Genomic DNA, 22,265 nt, shown 5'->3' with positions numbered 1-22,265 from the left:
GTCGCAGATTATAATTTTGTATTAACGCAGTTAAGATGTTACCCAATGTTTACATAAAATATCTAATTTACAAATCTATATAAAGAAAAAAAATTAAAATGTCCCATATGAAACTATTTCTAGGATAAAATCACACACGATAAAAATAACAAAATAATTAAAACTAGGATAAATAGTTCGTCGAACATGCCAAATCTGTGCTGAAAAAGAATATATTTTCGTTTATTATTTAAGTAGGGTCTTGGACTGTAGTAATAAAATGTGATGTTTTGTACAGCGATAGCTTATGGGACTACAAAAAATCGTGATTTTTCTTTATTTTTAACATAATAAAAGGCGATCAATGACGTCATAAAACGATAAATGACAACTAATTTTTAAATTTTTTAACATAAAAATAAAGTAATTTCTGCGGGAAATATTTTTAGCAGCATTTTAGTTGTGAAAACAATATGCTGAGATACTATTCATAAAACAGTCCGATACCCTATTATTGCATCTTAAGAAAGCTTGCACTAATAAATTAAGTCAAAAATGATTAAAAAGCACAATCATTAGGTTCGATTCAAAATATTGATCATTAACTATTCAATTGATTATTAGGTATTGAATAATCGTATAAACCCAAAACTTTCGGGTATACGAAATTAAAACAAAATAAGTATCAATCATAATAATATATGATAGACAATTTGGCATATCCATGTTATTCTCGTATAAATATACAAATAATTGATTATATCAACAATTTCACATACCCAAGTACGTGACACTATGACCATTGGTGTGCACTCCAAATAGATCAATGTATAACCCGTGCCGTTGAAGAAGAATCGAATAGCAGCGTCAGTTATTCCATCTCACTTGCACAATATACATGTGTATAGTGTGTAAGTGGGACGGAATGATTAGCGACGTTTTTTCATTTCTTTATTGGCAAGCATTACACTTTCATTTCATTTGCCTACCCTGAATTGAAATCTTATACGCGGCACTGTTGACTGTGGGTCTCGCCGATAAACTGTCCAAAGCCAGATCAAATCATAAGTGTGGCTAGACTTAACGATCGAAATTAATAATTTATCGACCTATCTGTCTGTCGATAAATTACTTGGTGACGTTGTTGAATTTTCAAAAAAAGACCAGTAGACTTAGACTGTAGCAATAAAATGACAAATTTTTGTATAGCGTTAGTTTATGGGGCTAAAATTAATTGTTAAAGAGAATAATTAAAAAAAAATCATGATTTTGATTTACTTTGAACATGAACGTGTCGCTGTATGGAAGGTGAATAATGACCTCACAATCCGTAAACGATAAATATTTTACAATTTTTTAACATAAAAAATATCTTCCCGCAGGAATTACTCTATTTTTAAGTTAGAAAATTGAAAAAAATTGTCCGTACAGCGTGATGTTCATGTTAAAAATAAATAAAAAATCATGATTTTTTTAAATTATTCTCTAATAATAATGAATTCTAGCCCTATAAACTACCGCTATACAAAAACCACTTCATTTTATTACTACAGTCAAAGACCCTATTTTGGACAAATAATAACATTGCTAAGTAACCTATCGACAGATTACAGATAGGACGGGTTATCGATTTCGGCCGTAAGTTAATTTACATTTTTTGATTTTTGTATCAAGCCGTGTTAGTTAAAAATTTATATTTGTAGTATCGTATTTTAATTACGTTATCGTTATACAAATCTTATAATTATTATTATGATAGTAATCGCCATCTTTTCTCTACACTACTAATTATCAAGTGCATTCCATTGTTTAAGGTTTAATATTAGTTAATATTATTACGACTGTAACGCTCATATCGCTTTGTATAAATTAATTTGAATTCTAGTTTTCCGCTTATTTTTATTCCTATAGTTAATATACGAATTTAAATAAAATACTACTTCTAGCTCGCAGAAAAGAAAAAAATGCTATTGTGTAAATATTACATACAAATATCTTATATCAGCATTATAAACTCGTATTTTATCTTGTTTAATATACTTAGTATTTTCTTTAAATACAGTGTTTTTTTTCATATTTGTATTTTTAGTTTTAAGTTAACTGGTATTCCCGCACTTGCACACTTTTACAAATGCATGCCTGTGTTTGTTAATTGGGTGTACGATCAAAAAAAAATTCTCGTATTTTTTATTTTATATGTGTACTAGCTGATGCCCGCGACTTCGTCCGCGAGGATTTTCATTTTTCAAAATCCCGCGAAAACTCTTGGATTTTCCTTGATAAAAAGTAGCCTATGTGTTAATTCAGGGTATTTGACTACATCAAAAATAAATTATTTCTCAGTGATTATTAAATAGAGGGTCTTCCAAAATACGTAAAATCCACGTCCTATGTCAGTTTTAAGTGTAATAGCCATTTTAAATTATCGATTAAAGTAAAAAAAAGTATGTCATTATGATGTGACGTCACATTCCAGTATTTCATAAAATCTCGCATACTAAGCGCGTTTTGACGTTTGATAAAAGTTACTGATTTGACTAGCTGTCAAATACCGTATTGTGTGGGCGGTGGTTTTCGTAACGCTCCGCGCATTCGTGTAAACCATACGCGTCCGTCTACGCGTCTGACTGTATAGATATAATCACATGAAACATATATAATATATTCTATTATTGCTTCCCCGAGGTATAAATTGTTGATACTATAATATGACGTATTTTCAGGCCAAAATTTCAATTTTGACTTGATTTTGGTTTTCCAGAAAATACGTCGAATTATGGAAATATCCGATAACTATGCTTGTGTTTTTATTATTATTTTAATTCAAATCGAGATCTTGAATAAGGTCACTTTTGTTTTCAATGAGCGAATGTTTTAAGGAACTGTGATGACTAATCAGACTCGGACGTTTTTAACGCCGCACTTTTGAGCCGTATACACACACCGTATATACAGGGTGTAACCAGAACGCTAACAAAATCTTAGCATTATTGTTATACTACCTAAACATAATCCAGTAGCCATTTGCCTCATTTTGTAGTTTTAGTGATATAGTATTTTTTAAACCCGCAATGACGACTTACCCACGCCTACGACGTGGCAATGACTTCGGTCTCGGGGTAACCAACTTTTGGAACTTTCGTTGACCTCTAGCGTCAGTCAGATGTTTTATTTGCAATATATTATGAACTTTTACAAAATATAGGATTTTTTTAATAATTTTTTTCGCGTTTTTTTTTGTGGTACCATATCAGTAATCATCAGTACTTTCACCTGTCTTCATTTTTGCCAACGTTCTGGTAACATCCTGTATATAGCGTATGTTTGCTGACGTCACACATCAGAATCGAACTATCCTGATTGGCTGACACATGGATGTTGTAATTTTCAGGAATCCGAACCCGAAGGGTACCAACGGGCCCTTAATACTAAGACTCCGCTGTTCGTCCGTCAATCTGTCTGTATCTCGTGAATCATAATAGGTAGAGATCTGAACAACATTTCTAAATTACCGCCATGAAAATGAAAAAAAAATTAGTGTTATTTTTTGTAAGTTGGTACGGAACCCTTCCTGCGTGAGTCCGACTCGCACTTATCCGATTTTTATTCCAACCAATGATATTTTGAAAAACCTCCGCATAATTTGGAATTACTGATGCTTGCGATTTCATGGGTGTAGATTTAGTTTTTTTTTAATTCCGCGGAGTTTTTGATTTTCCGGGATAAAAAGTAGTCTTTGTCACTCTCCAGGTCTCTACCTATGCAAAAACCACGTCAATTCGTTGCGACGTGATTGAAGGACAAACAAACACACTAAGTGATATAGTCATAAAATATTTAAGTAAAGTGTATGATAACTTCCGGTCGTCAAAGATTGCGAAAAAAAACAAGAAATACGTCAATTCAATTGAAATACACCACACGCATATTTCTCTGTAAGACCGGTTTTTGCACAAAATACGCGTTAAAATAGTAGTAAATCTTTACAATAATAATAAATCTTTATTTTGATAAAAAATATAGTAAATAGTAAATGTCCTATTCTATTTTCGCTGTTTTCAACCAGTTATTCAAAAGTCTTAATCCGAATAAAGTATTGCGTTACAGGCGCGGTTAGCTTTAGTAGAAATAGCATTTATAGCGATATTTTATTTCCGCGTCTTAAATTCTACTAAAATGTTAAGCCTATCTTAAACTCGTTTTTTCTATACATTAATTTAATGATTCCGATATGATATTGTGTATATTTTTCTTTTCACGACATCTATTTAATATTTGTACGCATACATTATGTTTAATAGTTTGATAGAATTTTTTCTTAGTAGTATTTATGACGACCTGACTTATTAGGATAAGCTAAAACTCTACTGAAGTAATATAACTTTTCGACATTATGACACCTATTGTTTTGCAATCCTCGAGTTTCATAGCCTAGTAGTAAGAAGTTGAATTAATTGCGTAGAAAGCATCAGAGTATTTTTATATATTTGTCTTAGTCCGTGTGTGCTAGTATAATCAAGTAAATTGTTGCTTACGACCAAAATTAGTAATCAATCTATCTGCAATCTTAATATCGATAAGTTACTTAGCAACGTCGTTATTTGTAAAATAACGTATAGATTGATTACTATATTTTGCCCGCTAGTAGCAAAGTAATAACGTCGTAAAAGTAGCAAAAGTAACTATATAAAATAAATAAATTTTAATTTATAATAAAAATAACCAATTGCCACGGAATATAAAAAATATAATACAATTTAATAAATATAGGCAATCAAATCAATGAGTTTGTAGGATATTTCACATAGTGAGTTGAATAATATATAGCTTTAATCGGTAAATACTTTTAAAATACACATTGTTACTTTTGCTACTAAGTCAAGGTTATATAGAGACCAGTAGTACCTATGACTATATAAATTTAACCTGAATATGGAACTAATTTGTAATGGTAGCAAAAGTAGCCAGCGAAATTCTGTGAGTCTAAATAATAAGTTGTCTCCAGTACTTTTTACCCTAAAGATTTAATCATATTAGGACCGATTTTTCAGTCGCCAAGTGCTTAACTGAGGAATAAATTTGACATTATGACAATTTCTGTACTGTAAATTTGTCAAAATCCCCAATTGACCGTTAGTTGTAGGTTACTTTGTGACTGATAAATCGGCCGTTAAAATGCTACATTCCAAAATTAAGTTTTGACTACCTATCGCTACTTTTGCTACTAACTAAATTAACGATATTCATATTAATACAGAGACCAGTAGCACTTATGACGTAACTTATGCCAATCTGCAGGTAGCAGGTAGTAGCAGTAGTGTGAGTAGCAAAAGTAGCACCGCCAGCGTCGCCAGCGAGTGTCAAAGGTCAACGTCTCCAGGAGCGGTCTTCTTCGTCTTCTTCCTCCTCGTCGAAACGGAGAAGCGCGTCTTCGGATAACTCCTGCGGCGTCTAGGGAAAAGTTACGCCTTTAATGACCTAGCCGTGCTTATATTACCGACTACAGCAAAGAAAGTGTTATGATTTTAGCAGTCTATGTATGTTTGCATTTATTAATGTATGTTCCATCATAGCGTCTAAACTACTGGGTCAATTTTGATGAATAAGGTGTCAATCGATTTATTACTATAGTCCGCGACAGGTTGAGATGGCAATCGGGGTATGAGGCGTGGCGACACCCCGTACACCCGCACGTCACCCGCATCGGGGTTAGCGCGGGGCGTTCCTTCTCCGATTGCTATCTCGACCCGTCGCGTACCTATGGTGTGGGTGGCGACATTTCATATGAACAAATTCAATGATGGCGGATGCTACATCCAAAAATGTAAGATTTTGACGAATTCTGCGGACATAGCCCGATGCGTTTATGGGACCCACACCACTTGCTAAGCAAGGTTCATGAAGCTCTGCATGTCGCAAAGAACCGAAGCACATGTGCGACAACGTTCACAAAAGGATTTATTTTATTTATGTTGTACCGAATCTTAAAACTAAAACATAAACATGGAAAGCGCATGCATAAGGACAACTTATCTTTCTAAGAGATTTCTACAAGAAGACCTAGAATGTGAGAATAGAAAAAATACAGAAAAGCAGTGTGGGATCGTTAATTACCTGTACTTCTTTGTTTTCAGGCGCGGCGTTGTTGGTCGCGCCGTTGTGCGCGGGCGCAGCACTCAGCGCCTTGTTATTCGTCACCCACGTTATCTGAGAACATAAGTGAATACCGGTGAATACGTGTGAACACCAGTGAATACAACTGAATACAAGTGAATACAAGTGAACACGAATGGACACAAATAAACACAGGTGAATATAAATAAGTGAGCACTAGTGAAAACGGGTGAACCCGAGTGAATACAGGTGAACACATATTTACCATTGTGCTTTTATGTTGATCATTAGTTTTTATTTTTTTCGTAGCCTCTGTTTCGGCACCTCTAGCCGATAAATGTATAAACAGTGAAATGAAATATTCAGTAACTAACAGCCGCACTCAGAGTAGCTAATCGTTATTTAAGATTGAGTTAAAACGAGACAGATTTATGTGAGAGTCGTTTTAACTAAACTTAAGTAACGATTAAGCGACTCTAAGTGCGGCTGTAAGTTAAATAGTCAAATAGTGTTCGAGAGAAATAAACGTTACTAAGCGGAATATGTCTAATCTGTCATTTCATAGATGTCCCTCACTACGATTTTATAGATGTGTATTTTGTTACTCAGGGATATTCCACGCGCGCGCGCGTGCGTGCGTGCGTGCGTGCGTGCGTGCGTGCGTGCGTGTGTGTGTGTGTGTGTGTGTGTGTGTGTGTGTGTGTGTGTGGTTGCACTCACGGAGAGCGTCCTGTCGTTGAATTGCCTCGCCCTCAGCAGAGCTTGCTCGGCGTGCGCGCGCGCTCGGTACTGCACCACCAACTCTGGTACTGACAGGTTCACTTCCTTGGCGGTGATCTCACCGAATTGCTGCAACAAACACAACGATCAGTAAAACTGTCTAGCATGCCATTAGTGGTACTTTAGTAACGCGCGTTAACGAACCGTTGTCAGCAAAATAACGTGTAATCGCTATTCCAACATTAGAAGCATTGTGGCTAAATCCGTTGTACACAATCTCTAAACTAAACTAAAATGCCGCGGCTAAATCTATTGCTATCCCTTTCATAATATTTCTTGCGGAAAAGGATAGCACTAGATTTAGACCTGTTAATTTAGTTTAGTTTAAAGATTGTGTACAAGAGAATCGGCCCCATTGTAGTGAATACAGCTATTTTACCGCTAGTAGTCTAGACAAGGTACGTCAGTGGAATAAATCATCTTCAAGATCATAATCAATTTGGTCCAATATGGTCCAGAACGAAAACGGATAGCGCCGACTCCACGCCGCCTAAGCCTATTGATCGGAGAGGAACGTGGCGAGCGAAGCGTCCTACATCCGTAGCGAAATGAAGGTTGCGTAGATGAGCGAATCTTCAGGCGTAGCTCGTAGTCGTAGGTCGGGGCCGGTGGTCCACGAACTGGTTGATGCTGAGCCCCTCAAACCTCAAGGAGGCCGGAAATGGGTGGATGGTAAGGCTGAGGATCGTGGGAAGATGAGAAAGTCCAAAACTGGGATAGTGCGCCTTCGAAATGGCACATGTTCATCTGTGCCTGTGACCTAAATTTGATGATGAAGATGACGATGGTGATGGTGATAGAGATGATGACGACGGTAATGATAATGAGGATGACGTGTGAAGTATGTCTCACCGCAAAGTGCGCCTGCAGCGCGTCCAGCTCCTCAGGCTCGAAGCCGGAGACGAGCAGCGCTCGTGGCAGGTGGTCCATGGTTGACGCTGAAGTCCTTCGCGAGTAACCCGCTGTGTTTTAGGCAAGCCCGCTGGACCGAAGACTTAAGAAGGTGGCGGAAACGGGTGGATGGAAAGGCTGTGAAGATCGTGGCAAGATGGGAAAGTCTGAAAACTGTGCGCCTTCAAAAATGCACATGTCCAGCTGTGCCTGTTATCCAAATATGATGATGAATATGATGATGATGGTGATAAAGATGAAGATGATGACGACGGTGATGATGATGAGGATGACGTGTGGAGTTTATCTCACCGCAAAGTGCGCCTGCAGCGCGTCCAGCTCCTCAGGCTCGAAGCCGGAGACGAGCAGCGCTCGGGGCCGGTGGTCCACGGACTGGTTGACGCTGAACACCTTGGCGGCCAACCCGCCGCGCGTGTAGCGCATCGCAGAGTTGAAGCGACCACCCCTGAAGACAAAACAAGCCGTGAGTTCACCAGCGACACCCGACAGAAGCGAAGCTGTACGCTGTCTCGCTCATTCGTATAGGCAACATTACTACCCAGACAATGAGATGCTATGTTAGTTATTCAGCAGCTTCGCTTCAAAAAAAAAAAGATGTTGAATAATATGTTTGCCAGGGTACACAGTTAACGCGAAAGAATAAGTGAAGCTTCTTTTTCTGAGTAATGAGCGTGTTATGAATATAAACTGACGTAGTTTCGCTTCTTTCGCATGACGGCAACGGATACACGCAAACTTCTTTTTTAATTTCATGACGACCTAGACGATCTGGTGGTAAATGACGATGCAATCTTAGGCGCGATTTACACAATTAAGAAAGGTTAGGCAAGGGCACGGCGTAGGGGCAGCGCAGATATGGTGACAACTTATTCATACAAAATGTATGAAAGCGACGCGTCGTGAATTATACTCTAACGGTGTGGAGCAGGCATGCCGTTTTCCGTTCCACGTTTGCGCCGCGCCTTTACGCCTTACCTGTGCAAATCATGCCTAAGATGGAAGCCGACAGATCTAGGTAGGCTATGGCAATTTTTTCATTAAACCAATACTCCTAATCGGGTTCCATCAATTTCTACACAGAACAGAACAAAAAAGTTCGTATAAATTTCTTACCTAAGTTTTCTTTTCACTAAACGATAGCTTGAAAACAAAACGTTTTGTTAGCATTAAAATCATTCATAACATTTGTCTTATCAATATTTCTAATAACAAATCTAAATATATTCTTAGAAGGGGAGAAACTGGGTGACTTGAAACAATGTTTAAGTGACAGGGTAAATTATTCGAAAAGCGATAAACGTTAGGGTCCCAAGGTGCTACAATGGCGACCTCGCACCGGAAAGCGCAGCGTTGGGAGACCTTCCACTACGACATCAAATGAGTCTGCGGGGGGCGCTGCATTGCGGCGGTGCAAGACCGTGGCGTGTAGAAGACCCTAGTGTTCACACTATAATTACCCGTGCTGAATTTAGGTTTAAATGTTCGTTTTTTGAAACACTGGTTTGAATCACACACTACTTAATTTGCACGAAATTTGTCTGTTTTTCACGATGATTTTACTGATACGAATGTCTTACAATGACTCATGTAATAACGAATTTTTATTTACACACTTCAATGTCACTTGTTGGTTGTCAATGTCAAATGTCGATCGAAACTAATTGTCAACGTTTAAAGTCTATGGCGCGAACATGCCGGCCCCCAAGAACTCCGTTCTTTATTAATTCTTCTCCGTGGGTAACAAGACCAGCTTGGACAGCGGCCTCGTTAGTGTCGATGACTTGGTCTTCACAGTGGCAACTCGCACAACATTGTCAGGACCAGGGTTGAGTTTGGTAATCTTTGCCATCAGCCATGTAGCTGGTGGTGTGTCCTCATCTTTTATGATCACCAGGTCTCCTATTTGCGGCGGCTCGATTTTTGTACGCCACTTATAACGCTGCTGAAGGGTGTGTAAAAACTCTGCAGACCAGCGTTGAGAGACCTATATCCGGCAGAGGACACTGGACATGTAACGGTTGACGATGACGCTGTGCTAGTGACAAAATAATTTGTAGGGAGTCAAGAAGGCGCCCCGGGAAAACGCCAAGAGCAAGTACCGAACGGGCGGCCCTCCCGCGATTCGGCCCATATAACCGAGAGATTGGTGGAGGGTTGTCCCTTGGTTGACGATGATGATGAATATTGTGTTTGGCGTCGTTACCTCGAGTGCGGTCGTCGAATGCCCGCGTGCGTAGGGAACTGCAGCGCCATCTGTCGCCGCATCTCCGCGATCTTCCGAGCCAGCTCCGTTACATCTTGGCCCTCCTGGTGAAGAGTCAAGTTTCATTAAGAGTGCTCTGCGTGGTCGCTCCAAAACAAGGACAGCGCATGCTGTTCTAATCAGGACTTAATAAAGAGTATAATAAAGAGAAATCAACGTTTGGTATTACGTTATTGCCCGCGACTTCGTCCGCGTGGAGTTAGGTTTTTTAAAAATCCCGTGGAAACTCTTTGATTTTCCGGGATAAAAAGTAGCCTATGTCACTTTCCAGGTTTTTATCTATACCCATGCAAAAAATCACGTCAATCCGTTGCACCCTAGCGACGTGATTGAATTGAACCAACAAACAAACAAACACACTTTCGCATTTATAATAAGGGTACTGATTCAATTAAACTTCTACAAGTACTTTTGCATCTACCACTGGTTCAGAATGCCTTTCCTACCGAGAAGAACCAGCAAGAAACTCGGCGGTTGCTCTTTATGTATGTTCATAATCGTAAAATATTGCAAATCAACCGACCTGTTGTTTCGTAATGATATCCAATTCAGCGTCCAATATTTCCTTCTGCGCTTCCTGAGGCGTTTTGGGTTTCTTCGCGTTCGCCTACGGACAAACATTTTAGTTATCTACATATCGTATCAATTATATACATTTCAAGTTAGTATACACTGTACATAGGTTATTAGACATGTACACACAAAACAAATAAATGCGGAAATGTACAGGCCATAACCGTTATATATATATATGAGATGGACAAAACAATATTAGTTATGTAATAGATGACCATTCCATCCATTTTATAATTTTCCTTAAAAATATATCTCTACATAGTATAAAATAAAATCGCTTCCCGCTGTCTGTATGTATGAACGCGTAGATCTTTTAAACTACGCAACGGATTTTAATGCGGTTTTCACCAATAGATAAGAGTGATTCAAGAGGAAGGTTTATAGCTATAGGTTAATTCTCAAAAAATTGGAGATCTCTAGACAAATTGCAATAATGTGAATTAGGTCGGAAAAAATCCTCTCATTTGAGTTTCCGAGGCAATGACACCACATTAGTATCTACATTGCACCCATGCGAAGCCGGGGCGGGTCGCTAGTTATTTTTATAAACGGCTTATACTCGCGGACTTCATCCGCGTGGACTACACCAATTACAAACCCCTATTTTACGGTGTTGAATTTTCAAAAATCCTTTCTTAGCGAATGTCTACGTCATAAGAGCAATCTGCATACCGAATTTCAGTACGATCCGTCCAGTAGTTTGAGCTGTGCGTGTGTGCGTACAACAGATTTAGCCACAATTTCTTGCAACACTATAGATTTTTATGGAAAGATTTTTAAGTATTTTATTTATTACGCAGCCATTTGCTGCGAAAATATTTATAAAATAAAAGTAAAGTAAATAAATATAAAATCTAAATAATAAATAAATAATAAAGAAAAACTCTTTCTTTCATAGCTGGACATTACAATACGAAAAAAAACTATTTCGAAAAATCGTTTTTGGAAATAATTAAGCATTTCATGGGGTTTTTGGGTTTTGATAACATGCATTTTATTAAGGGCATTATTGGGGCCGATTCTCTTCTAAACTATACTTCTATTCTAAACTAAATCAACAGGTCTAAATTTAGTGCTAAAAATGCTACTATTCCATAAACGAGTACTTTGATGATAAACTTTAAAAACTGTAAATTTTCTTGACTTGTTTCAGATTCTTTTATTTTAACTAGAAGTAAGCAATAATCTATACTAATATTTATAATTAATGTTCTTTAATTCATACTTAGAGTAGGTAGTTTAGGAATTATGTTATTTTTAATTTTGCATGCCGGCGCTAGGCGAAACATATCAACTGTTAGCGCCGAAACTCTGTAAGACCTCATGTAAATTTATGTGTTTCTGCAAAATAAAGAAATTGAATTGAATTGCTATCCTTTTCCGCAAGCAACATTATGAAAGGGATAGCAATAGATCTAGACGTGCCATTTTAGTTTAGTTTAGAGTTTGTGTACAACGGAATTAGCCTCATTGACCTAATAAAATGCAGTTAATTTGAAATCACAAACTCTTTAAATTTTATTTATTTGCATAACTACAAAAACTATTTTATTTCTATTTACAAAGCATCTAAATATAATGTAATATACCTACTAATAAAATGTAATGTACGCAATTTACAAACTGCTCTATACCCTATCCGCGGAAAGTAGTTATTAAAGCGCTTTCTCTATAATCCCATACACATGATAGAGCCATCGATGTTCAGTGGGCGTTAACCATTTTGAGTCAGTACCAATCAATCAATCATTTATTTTGCTCGCATATGGTACATGTATATTATTATGTATGTACATATGTATATTATATAGGATCTTAAAAATTTGCTAATTTAAAAATTTGGCTAATGAGCCAATCACAAACATATTTTCAATAAACATTCGAATAAAAATGGTTAACGCCCACTGACTTTTTGTCTTTGTCATTTGTATGGGATTACGTGACAGAAAGAACCCTATATTAACTTCTCTCTATGGATGGAGATACTTTATACATGTATGTATTAAGTTATATTATGCTATCAACTGAAGTTAAAGCTCACATGAAAATGTAGCAAATAGTGAAGTGAAGTGAATAAAAAAATGAACGTTGCGATGCGCATGCGTTGTAATGTACCGCTACTATGATAAATTGAAGATTGTTCGAGTTTTTTATAACAAGATTTCTTAAATTCCTTTCAACTTTAGTGGACAGGCATCCTAATTCTAAGCCTGAAATATATAGGCAGGGGCCGATTCTCTTGCACACAATCTCAAAAGTAAATTAAATTAACAGGTCTAAATCTAGTGCTATTCTTTTCCGCAAGCAACATTATGACAGGGATAGCAATAGATTTAGACGTATCATGTTAGTTTAGAGATTGCGTACAAAAGAATCGGCCCCATTACCGCTTAAAAACCCTTTAAGGGTATTGAGTTTAAAAAAATCATAATATATAAGATTACGTTACTCATAAAATTGTTTTATTTGTGGTAAGATGGGTGAATAAATCGGTCAAATGCGAGTCAGTCTAGCGCGGAAAGGGTTCCTTACCATTGCACAAGAAATATTTTTTATTTTTTATTCATAGCGGCAATTTTAAAATTCTTAGTATTTGTTGTTATAGCGGCAATAGATATACACATTCTGTGAAAATTTCTGGTCTCTACCTATTCTAGTTTACGAGATACAGCTCGCTGACTGACGGACGGACGAGGGAGGGGCAGCGGAGTCAGGAGTAATAATTGTCATTCTTCGGGTACGGAACCCTAAAAAATTAATTAGACCAAAAGAAAGCTTAAAAAGATTAACGCGCAAGCTATAGAAAAACACGCCACATAGAACAAAAAAAAACAATTATAGAAATGACAAAAACATGCTAAATAATTTCAATCAGAACTTGAAACAAAGTGCATATAATATATTCAAACGAAGGTAAATAATATCACTTTTAGTAGGAGTGAGTAATATCGATTTTTCTGAATATCAAATCGAAACTATATAGTATATACCTACTGATATTCGATACCGGATTTCGAAACGCTATATTTTCTCAAACTATATATTCAGCGATATGCCGTTCTAATAAAACCTCGCGATGAAAATCGACTCCTTTCGATACCGATTCGCAACGATTTACCACAAATTGACAAAGTGTATACTGTATACTGACTGGCAGTATCTAGTGTATGTAGATGATACTTAGTTAGAGCCTAGAGTAAAAATAATGCAGGCGTATTTTAATATTTTATCACTCCATTTGCAGATCTGTATTCTACACTATTTACAGTCGAAAACGTTTTCAAAAAAACATTCGAAATTCAATTAGAAAACATAAAAATTAATTATTTTTTATGTTCTAGAATAAGTTTTGTATTTTTGTTTATTGTATTATTCTCATATGACTCAAGATAATTTTTTGACTTGTACACAATTTAAAAGATATTCACAAAATAAATACAAGAATTAGAAAACATAGTTTCGTTTGTGGGAGATTTTTGTCTCTATCATTTGTAACAGAGAGAGCTGCACTATACTAACTTCTTTTCGCGGATAGAGTATAGTAGAGAGAAATCAATTTATTAGTATTATACACGGTGAAATTTTAGTGGTTGTCTTCCCGCGGCAGAACGATTTGCCCTCAGTAGTATTATCGAAATTTTGAGTTAAGCTTAAAAAATAAAAATAGTTTTGTTTTCAAATAATTAAAAAATCGACAACTCGAAAGTGTGAGAAATAATAGTAACTCCCTAGACGTAACGTGAACAGTAGGTAGGTACATCCACTCGAACTGCGCTGCCAATAAAGTGAAAAAGTTTAGAGCAAACTAAGCTCTCGCGCGTAGTGATACGGCATAAACTAGTCTGCACGCACGCGGTATTACTATTGGTTCGAGATCTCATTCGATTTTTGTTTTTCTCGATTGTAAATTTGGCATTTTTGACTCAAATATTTTTTTATATTTATAAAATCGATTGTAATACCACGACAAAATCATTCCGCTTCGGGAAAACAACCATTAAAATTTCAGCGTGTATATGTCATTTTCGGACCCAATTTAAAGTTACCAAATAAGTTACATGTCACATGAAAAATCAGTTATGCTATTAAATAAGTTAACTATGTACCCCCAACTTTTTAGTGTGCGAAACGGGTATATGGAGTTACGTGCACCAAAACATGTATATAATATATTTAGACACATGTGCATATTGTGGATATAGTCATATGCACATGCATGCGGCATGCGCACGCAACGCTCAGTACCTGGTTGAGGTGGAGGCGAGACATCGATCTTGAGACGGACTCGTCCTGTCAGTTTTAACATTTTGTTTTAGTTTTTTTTTTAGGAATTTACTATTATCTCTATATATAAAAATGAATCGCTGAATGTGTTGCTGATCGCAAATCTCGAGAACAGCTGAACCGATTTCGCTAATTCCTTGAAGTACGGGATGGTTCTTACGGAGAGAAAAATTTATTACACAAAAAAATTATTAAAGAATCGACTGTTAGGCGGTACGAAGTTCGCCGGGTCACCTAGTTTTAGATAAAAAAATGTAAAGAGAAAAAAACGCTGTTTTTTTGTTTTATACGACGTTTGTTTACCAGTTTATTGGAATGCTTTATATAAATTCATTGGTCCTGTCTATGATTAGTGTGGTCCGTACCATCTGTTAGGGTGGTAACTAGCCACGGCTGTAGTCTCCCACCAGAACAGACACAATTTGAAAACCGAAAGGTCGACGGTTCAAACCCCGCCCGTTGCACTATTGTCGTACCTACTCCTAGCACAAGCCTGACGCTTAATTGGAGAGGAAAGGGGAATATTAGTCATTTAACATGGCTAATATTCTTTAAAAAATATATATAATAATTTAGAAATTATTACAAATTCCCCAAATTGTCCCTGCCGGGAATCGAACCCAGGACATCACATTTGTAAGACCACAGCTCTCACTACTGCGCCAGGGAGGTCGTCAAAATTAAAAAAAATTGAACTGTCGTTTTTAATTTCGCAAGGTGTCCGCGTGTAACTTTAGACTGTATAGTACGCGACAGGTCGAGATGGCGAGCGCGGGTGACGTGTACAGACCATCCCCCCGCCTCATACCCCGATTGCTATCTCGACCTGTCGTGGACTATAAAGGTACATTTTACTTTCATCGATTCCATTTCGCAATTCGTCCATTTGGCTCGACATCGTTGATAGATTTCGAATCTCGAATTATCGTAACATTATGGCATCAACGTAACATAAACTTTTTTTTAAAAAAAAGAATATTAGCCATATTACATGACTAATATTCCCCTTTCCTCTCCAATTAAGCATCAGGCTTGTGCTAGGAGTAGGTACGACAATAGTGCAACGGGCGGGATTTGAACCGTCGACCTTTCGGTTTTCAGTCCACTCCTATACCGGTTGAGCTATTGAGGCTCCTATAACACTCTGGGCTGTTTATTGGACTTCGAGCGGGGGCACACGATGCGTCGCGGCGGCGCGGCGGTGCGGCGCCGGAGCGGTGTCGCTGCGTCGTCTTACATAGAAATATCTGTGGCATGTCACACGATGCGCTTCGGCGCCGCCGCACCGGACTTGTAACCACCGAGACGAGGCGGGGAGGTCGGAGCGGCACCGCTGTTGTTTATGGGTCACAAGGAAGGACACTGTCCAACGCTGCTACGGCGCCGCTGCGACATAACGTTGAATGATGCTAACGAACGACCCCGTTCATTAGCATCATTCAACGCGCTTTTGAACAATAATGCTCAATGGGACCCATTTAATGATGGGTCTATAATACTGGTTCGGGAGTTACTGAAGTACGCTGAGAGCATTGCATGAATATGTCATTCAATGTTCTCAACGTACATATTCAAAATTCTTTGATCTTTTATCGTTTTGTATTTTATGTCTTTTTTCTTGTACCTTTATTTGTATTTAAATTTATTATTAATCATCTAGTTAGTGTAAGTGGCACTGCCGTTCTAATTAGATATAAAATAATTAAAATAATAATAAAATATCAACGTTGCGGCGCCGCACCGCTCGTGTGCCCGCTGATACGGTGAAATCTTTGCGGTGTGGCACCGCAATGCATCGTGTGCCCCCAGTCTTACAGTGCGACAAGGCTATCTTGGCGCGTGGCGAAAATCGGAACTAACGTTGCCGTCAAGTGTTCCCTTTGTTCTTGTTTGAATATTCTGCCTTTGTTCTCCAACAGCGCCCCCCTGTCAATGTCATTCAAGTGCCAAGAGAGCCTTGTCGCACTGTAGAGGCTGTTGAATACAGAATATGCCTAGAAAGTAGCATAGATAAGTGTATATATAGACTGACCTGCATCTGTTTGGCCATGCCGTTGTACGCGACCAGCTCTTTCCTCAGCTTCTCGATGCCCTCTTGCGAAGCGTTGATGGCTTCCATCAGGGCGGCCTTCTGTTGCTCCGTGCCGTTGCCTGCAAAAATATGATGCTCTAACGATTCAATAGCTCAACAGTTTGAGTTTGAACCGCTTTCAGAGATAAGGGGAATATTGATATTAATTCTGTTTCTTAATACTATTTTCTAATAGGTTTTTATAGGTTCACTAGCTTATGCTCGCGACTTCGTCCGCGTGGACTACACAAAGTTCAAACCTCTATTTCACCCCCTTAGGGGTGGAATTTTCAAAAATCCTTTCTTAGCGGATGCCTGCGTCATAATAGCTATCTGCATGCCAAATTTCAGCCCGATCCGTCCAGTAGTTTGAGCTGTGCGTTGATAGATCAGTCAGTCAGTCAGTCACCTTTTCCTTTTATATATTAAGATTTATTGGCTTGTCTCTTTGATTTGCTCAAATGTCACATTGCCTGTCTCAAATGGTACATACCAAGTGTCAGATGGTACATAACAAGTTTTAGATGGTACATAGCGTGTCTCAAATGGTACACCACCTGTTTCAAACGGTACATAAAAATCTCAGAAGATACATTACCTGTCTCGAGGCGCTCTATGAGCAGTTTCTGCTGCGTCAGCTGGGTCTGCAGCAAGGCTTGCGCGCGTCGATGCATCTCCTGTATTTGTTTGCTCGTGTCTACTCTTTTCCATGTTTTTTCATCGACTCATCTCCGTTGATGGTCTCTTTGATTCACTCAAATGGTACATTACTAGTCTCAAGTGGTACATAAATCTAGTTCAAATGATACATTACCTGGCTCAAATTGTACATACCAAGTGTCAGATGTACAACAAGTTTTAGATGGTACATAGCGTGTCTCAAATGGTACACCACCTGTTTCAAAAAATCTCAGAAGGTACATTACCTGTCTCGAGGCGCTCTATGAGCAGTTTCTGCTGCGTCAGCTGGGTCTGCAGCAAGGCTTGCGCGCGTCGATGCATCTCCTGTATTTGTTTGCTCGTGTCTACTCTTTTCCATGTTTTTTCATCGACTCATCTCCGTTGATGGTCTCTTTGATTCACTCAAATGGTACATTACTAGTCTCAAGTGGTACATAAATCTAGTTCAAATGATACATTACCTGGTTCAAATTGTACATACCAAGTGTCAGATGTACAACAAGTTTTAGATGGTACATAGCGTGTCTCAAATGGTACACCACCTGTTTCAAAAAATCTCAGAAGGTACATTACCTGTCTCGAGGCGCTCTATGAGCAGTTTCTGCTGCGTCAGCTGGGTCTGCAGCAAGGCTTGCGCGCGTCGATGCATCTCCTGTACTTGTTTGCTCGTGTCTACTTTCTTCACTGGTTCTTTTATCGTCTCCTGGCCGTTTGCTGTCTCTTTGGCTAACTGCAATGAGATCGGAATTGTCAGTACCCATATTATAAATGTGAAAGTATGTTTGTTTGTTTGTTTGTTTATTGGTTTGTCCTTCAATCACGTCACACCAGAGCAACGAATCAACGTGATTTTTTGCATGGGTAATATAGTTAAAGACCTGAAGAGTGACATAGGCTACTTTTATCCCGGGAAATCAAAGAGTTCCCACGGGATTAAAAAAAATCTAAATCCACGCGTGCGAAGTCGCGGGAATCAGCTAGTAATTTACTAAATAGAAGTTCTGTTTACTATATAGCTAGATGTCTGCCTCTTATACGCGTGGTCGGAGGTTCGATCCCAAGCACGCTAGTTGCTCTAGACGCATAGCACCTTAAGTTAGATACTACGGTGTTATTTCTGTCTGCTTATTGTGTTTAATATGTGTTGGATCAGCAAACAAAACTAATTCTGTTCTGTTCTATGATGATAATGATAGCATAGTCACTAGTCACTCACTTTGTCGGCGTTCTGTTTGTTGTCGGCGGTGGCCTTGATGTTGTCCCTGTTGATCAGCACTTTGTTGTGCGACATGAGGTGCGCATTCCTGTCTGTCGGCTTGTTCGCCTGCTGGCCGCCGGGCGCTGTGTTCTCTTGTTTATTCTGCCATAAAAATACTTATAAGTAATGATACTAGTAAATAATAACTAGTAAATTACTCAATTGGTTACGAATCATATCGAAAACATTGTAAAAAGAGAATCTCAATAGGATTTTTCGTCAAACTATTGTACATTTCTCGTCAATCTTTATGGCCGCTTGAATTTGAACCTCAATAGCTCAACCGGTAAAGGAGTGGACTGAAAACCGAAAGGTCGACGGTTCAAACCCCGCCCGTTGCACTATTGTCGTACCTACTCCTAGCACAAGCCTGACGCTTAGTTGGAAAGGAAAGGGGAATATTAGTCATTTAACATGGCTAATATTCTTAAAAAAAAAAAAAACTCGAGGCGAGTTCAGCTTGGTCATGGTAAACGCGCGTGCGTCCCGCTGATATTGAAATACAGTGGAAACTCGATTACTAACTTACTAACTTGGACTAATTGTTGTCGTTAGGGATTCGGATAATCGAATGTATGAAGAAAAGCGGGTTTTGTGCATATCATGTAGTTCACTATAATAGTATTTTCAATTTTCAAAGTAAGATAACTATACCAAGTGGGATATCATATGAAATAGGGCTTTGCCTGTACATTCTAAAACAGATTTTTATGCATAATAGTTTTTGATTTATCGTACAAAATGGCGGAAAAAATACCCTAGTATGGAACCCTCGGTGCGCGAGTCTGACTCGCACTTGGCCGAACAATTTTCGGTTGGTAGTCCGGTTAATCGCGAATCCGTATAACCGAGGGATGGATAATCGAGTTTCTACTGTAAGCGCTATAGCGCTTATTTCAATATCGTGCGCATAGCATAGTTTCGAAAAATAGTTTAGATTGGCGAAAACTACATACAACGCTTCTGATATAAGAAAAGAGGATATATACTTAAACTTTAACAGTTTCTAGAGGATGGCGAACTGTTTATTTTAAAATGTATTATTGAAATTTACGTGATCAATAAAAAAAAAAAAAAATTGCTCTCGAACATAAAAAATCAGTAAAATAATGTTGATATCGCCTACTATGTAGTCTTATTTTATTTTATTTATTAAATTAACTAACAGCTACTTACACTAACACATTTAAAAAAAAACTTAATTCTGAAAATATTACTTACTAAATGTAGTCGCCAATTATAAGTTAATACAACATTTACAAACATATGACAAAATAAAGATACAAACATCAATAAGATTACAGAAATAAAAAGAATACCCGGCTGAGTTTGTTGTGGGCTCTTCTCAGACCTGGGCGCATTTGGAACCCTCGTAGCTTTAGTTTTAAGTTTGCGTAATAATTATCACCACTATATCTTAGAAATCCAACATCTGACCATCAAAAAGAGTAATTTATTACCTATTTTGAATAAATCATTTGACTTTTTCTTTTAAATAGATACAGCGAGCAAACGAGCAGGCGTCACCTGATGTTAAGTGATTACCCATGAACATTTGCAGCACCAGAGGAACCGCCGATGCGTTGCCGGCCTTTTAGGAATTTGTTGGTCCGCCCCTTGAATAAGCCCATGTTATAATCTAGACTTTGACTTTGATTTTAATTTTCACACTCATTTTATTCAGTGCATCCTGTGCGTTTCAAAACAGTGGACATTGAAAACAAATATTGTTGTTAATTTTATTAGAACTTATAATAAATAGGGGTAGTGATTTAGTGGTTGCTTACCTCGGGGTTGTGCCAGAAGACCTTGATGAATCTGTTGTTGAGCACCGCTTCAGTGCTCTTGTAAGCCACGTTCGCCTCCGTCGGGTTCGAGAACGTGATTAGAGCGCCCTCCGGGTCGCCCTCGTAGCAAACCTGCACCCGATTTACACTAATTACTTCATTATAATGAGTTAAATGTAATTACTACTTTTACGCTGAGTTCTTAGAAAGGAATTCAAAAATTTAAGTGGAGATTGGGGCCGATTCTCTTGTACACAATCTCTAAACTAAACTAAAATGACACGTCTAAATCTATTGCTATCCCTGTCATAATGTTGCTTGCCGAAAAGGATAGCACTAGATTTAGACGTCTTAATTTAGTTTAGTTTAGAGATTGTGCACAAGAGAATCGGCCCCATTGGCACCGATTCCTTTGTCTTACTCTAAACTAAATTTAGAGTATCTGCATCCTTTTCTTTTTACTAATGTTAAAAAAGGAACGGAACATGACTTTCACATTTAAAGACTCTAAATTTTAGTGCACAATACAAATTTAAACAGTAGGTTCGCGACTGCGCGCTAAAATCACGGGTTTTACCATCTAAAAATTAAATTTAGAAATGTCAAACTGCTTCTGTCCTTTTCATATTACAATAGTAAGAAGAGGGTGCGAATACTCTAAAATTAGGTTGTGCTTAGAATCGGTGCCATTAACTAATTTAATCAGGAGACTCCATAGGATTCTTGTGAATAAATTAGTTTGATCTCCAATTAAATTTTTGGATTTGTATCGAACAACTCAGCGTTAATCTGGTACTTAAGTAACTACTAATTAGTGTGATTTACTAAATAAAAAATAAAACAAAATAAAGTGTGATAAAAAAAATTAGAATGATATTATTGTTTGTCTAGGAAATGCCTATTAACTTTATGGTCAGCAAGTAGGTAATTAGTATTTCAATAATTACTTATCAGTTACTTATATTTTTATCACTTACCTACTTATATTTTGTAATAAGATAACGCACAGACTAATATAAGATAACCCAAAGTTGCAGAATTTTATGGGGTTTCAAAGATTCTAAGATAAATAAAATACTAGGTAGCCAAAAACTTAAACCTAAACAAAGGGTTTTACGTTGTGGAGAGGAGGCCTTGTATGGGGTGTTGAGGGGCCTTACCTGGAACAGTTGGCAGTGTTGTGGCGGATGGAAGGCCTTGTATGGGGTGTTGAGGGGCCTTACCTGGAACAGTTGGCAGTGTTGTGGCGGTTGGAAGGCCTTGTATGGGGTGTTGAGGGGCCTTACCTGGAACAGTTGGCCGTGTTGTGGCGGATGGAAGGCCTTGTATGGGGTGTTGAGGGGCCTTACCTGGAACAGTTGGCAGTGTTGTGGCGGATGGAAGGCCTTGTATGGGGTGTTGAGGGCCTTACCTGGAACAGTTGGCAGTGTTGTGGCGGATGGAAGGCCTTGTATGGGGTGTTGAGGGGCCTTACCTGGAACAGTTGGCAGTGTTGTGGCGGATGGAAGGCCTTGTATGGGGTGTTGAGGGGCCTTACCTGGAACAGTTGGCAGTGTTGTG

At 38.0% G+C, this 22,265-nt stretch overlaps 1 protein-coding gene across 1 annotated transcript in view; it reads right to left on the bottom strand.

The window, feature by feature from the left end:
• Nucleotides 1–299: 299 nt before the first annotated feature.
• swm (Zinc finger protein swm) overlaps nt 300–22,265 on the bottom strand; it is a 39,297-nt gene continuing 17,331 nt past the window's right edge. The window contains exons 14-24 of the mRNA XM_069500861.1: nt 20,706–20,837; nt 18,877–19,020; nt 18,234–18,390; nt 16,941–17,059; nt 14,870–14,914; nt 10,572–10,655; nt 9,989–10,092; nt 8,077–8,230; nt 6,814–6,942; nt 6,094–6,186; nt 300–5,430 (exon numbers count right to left, since the gene is read on the bottom strand). Of these exons, the coding sequence (XP_069356962.1) occupies nt 5,347–5,430; nt 6,094–6,186; nt 6,814–6,942; nt 8,077–8,230; nt 9,989–10,092; nt 10,572–10,655; nt 14,870–14,914; nt 16,941–17,059; nt 18,234–18,390; nt 18,877–19,020; nt 20,706–20,837 (1,245 nt within the window). The 3' untranslated portion in view covers nt 300–5,346. The remainder of the gene's footprint in view (nt 5,431–6,093; nt 6,187–6,813; nt 6,943–8,076; nt 8,231–9,988; nt 10,093–10,571; nt 10,656–14,869; nt 14,915–16,940; nt 17,060–18,233; nt 18,391–18,876; nt 19,021–20,705; nt 20,838–22,265) is intronic.

Source organism: Maniola hyperantus, chromosome 9 (genome assembly GCF_902806685.2).
Source record: "Maniola hyperantus chromosome 9, iAphHyp1.2, whole genome shotgun sequence".
Taxonomy (NCBI): domain Eukaryota; kingdom Metazoa; phylum Arthropoda; class Insecta; order Lepidoptera; family Nymphalidae; genus Maniola; species Maniola hyperantus.
This window is presented reverse-complemented; position numbering and strand designations above follow the sequence as displayed.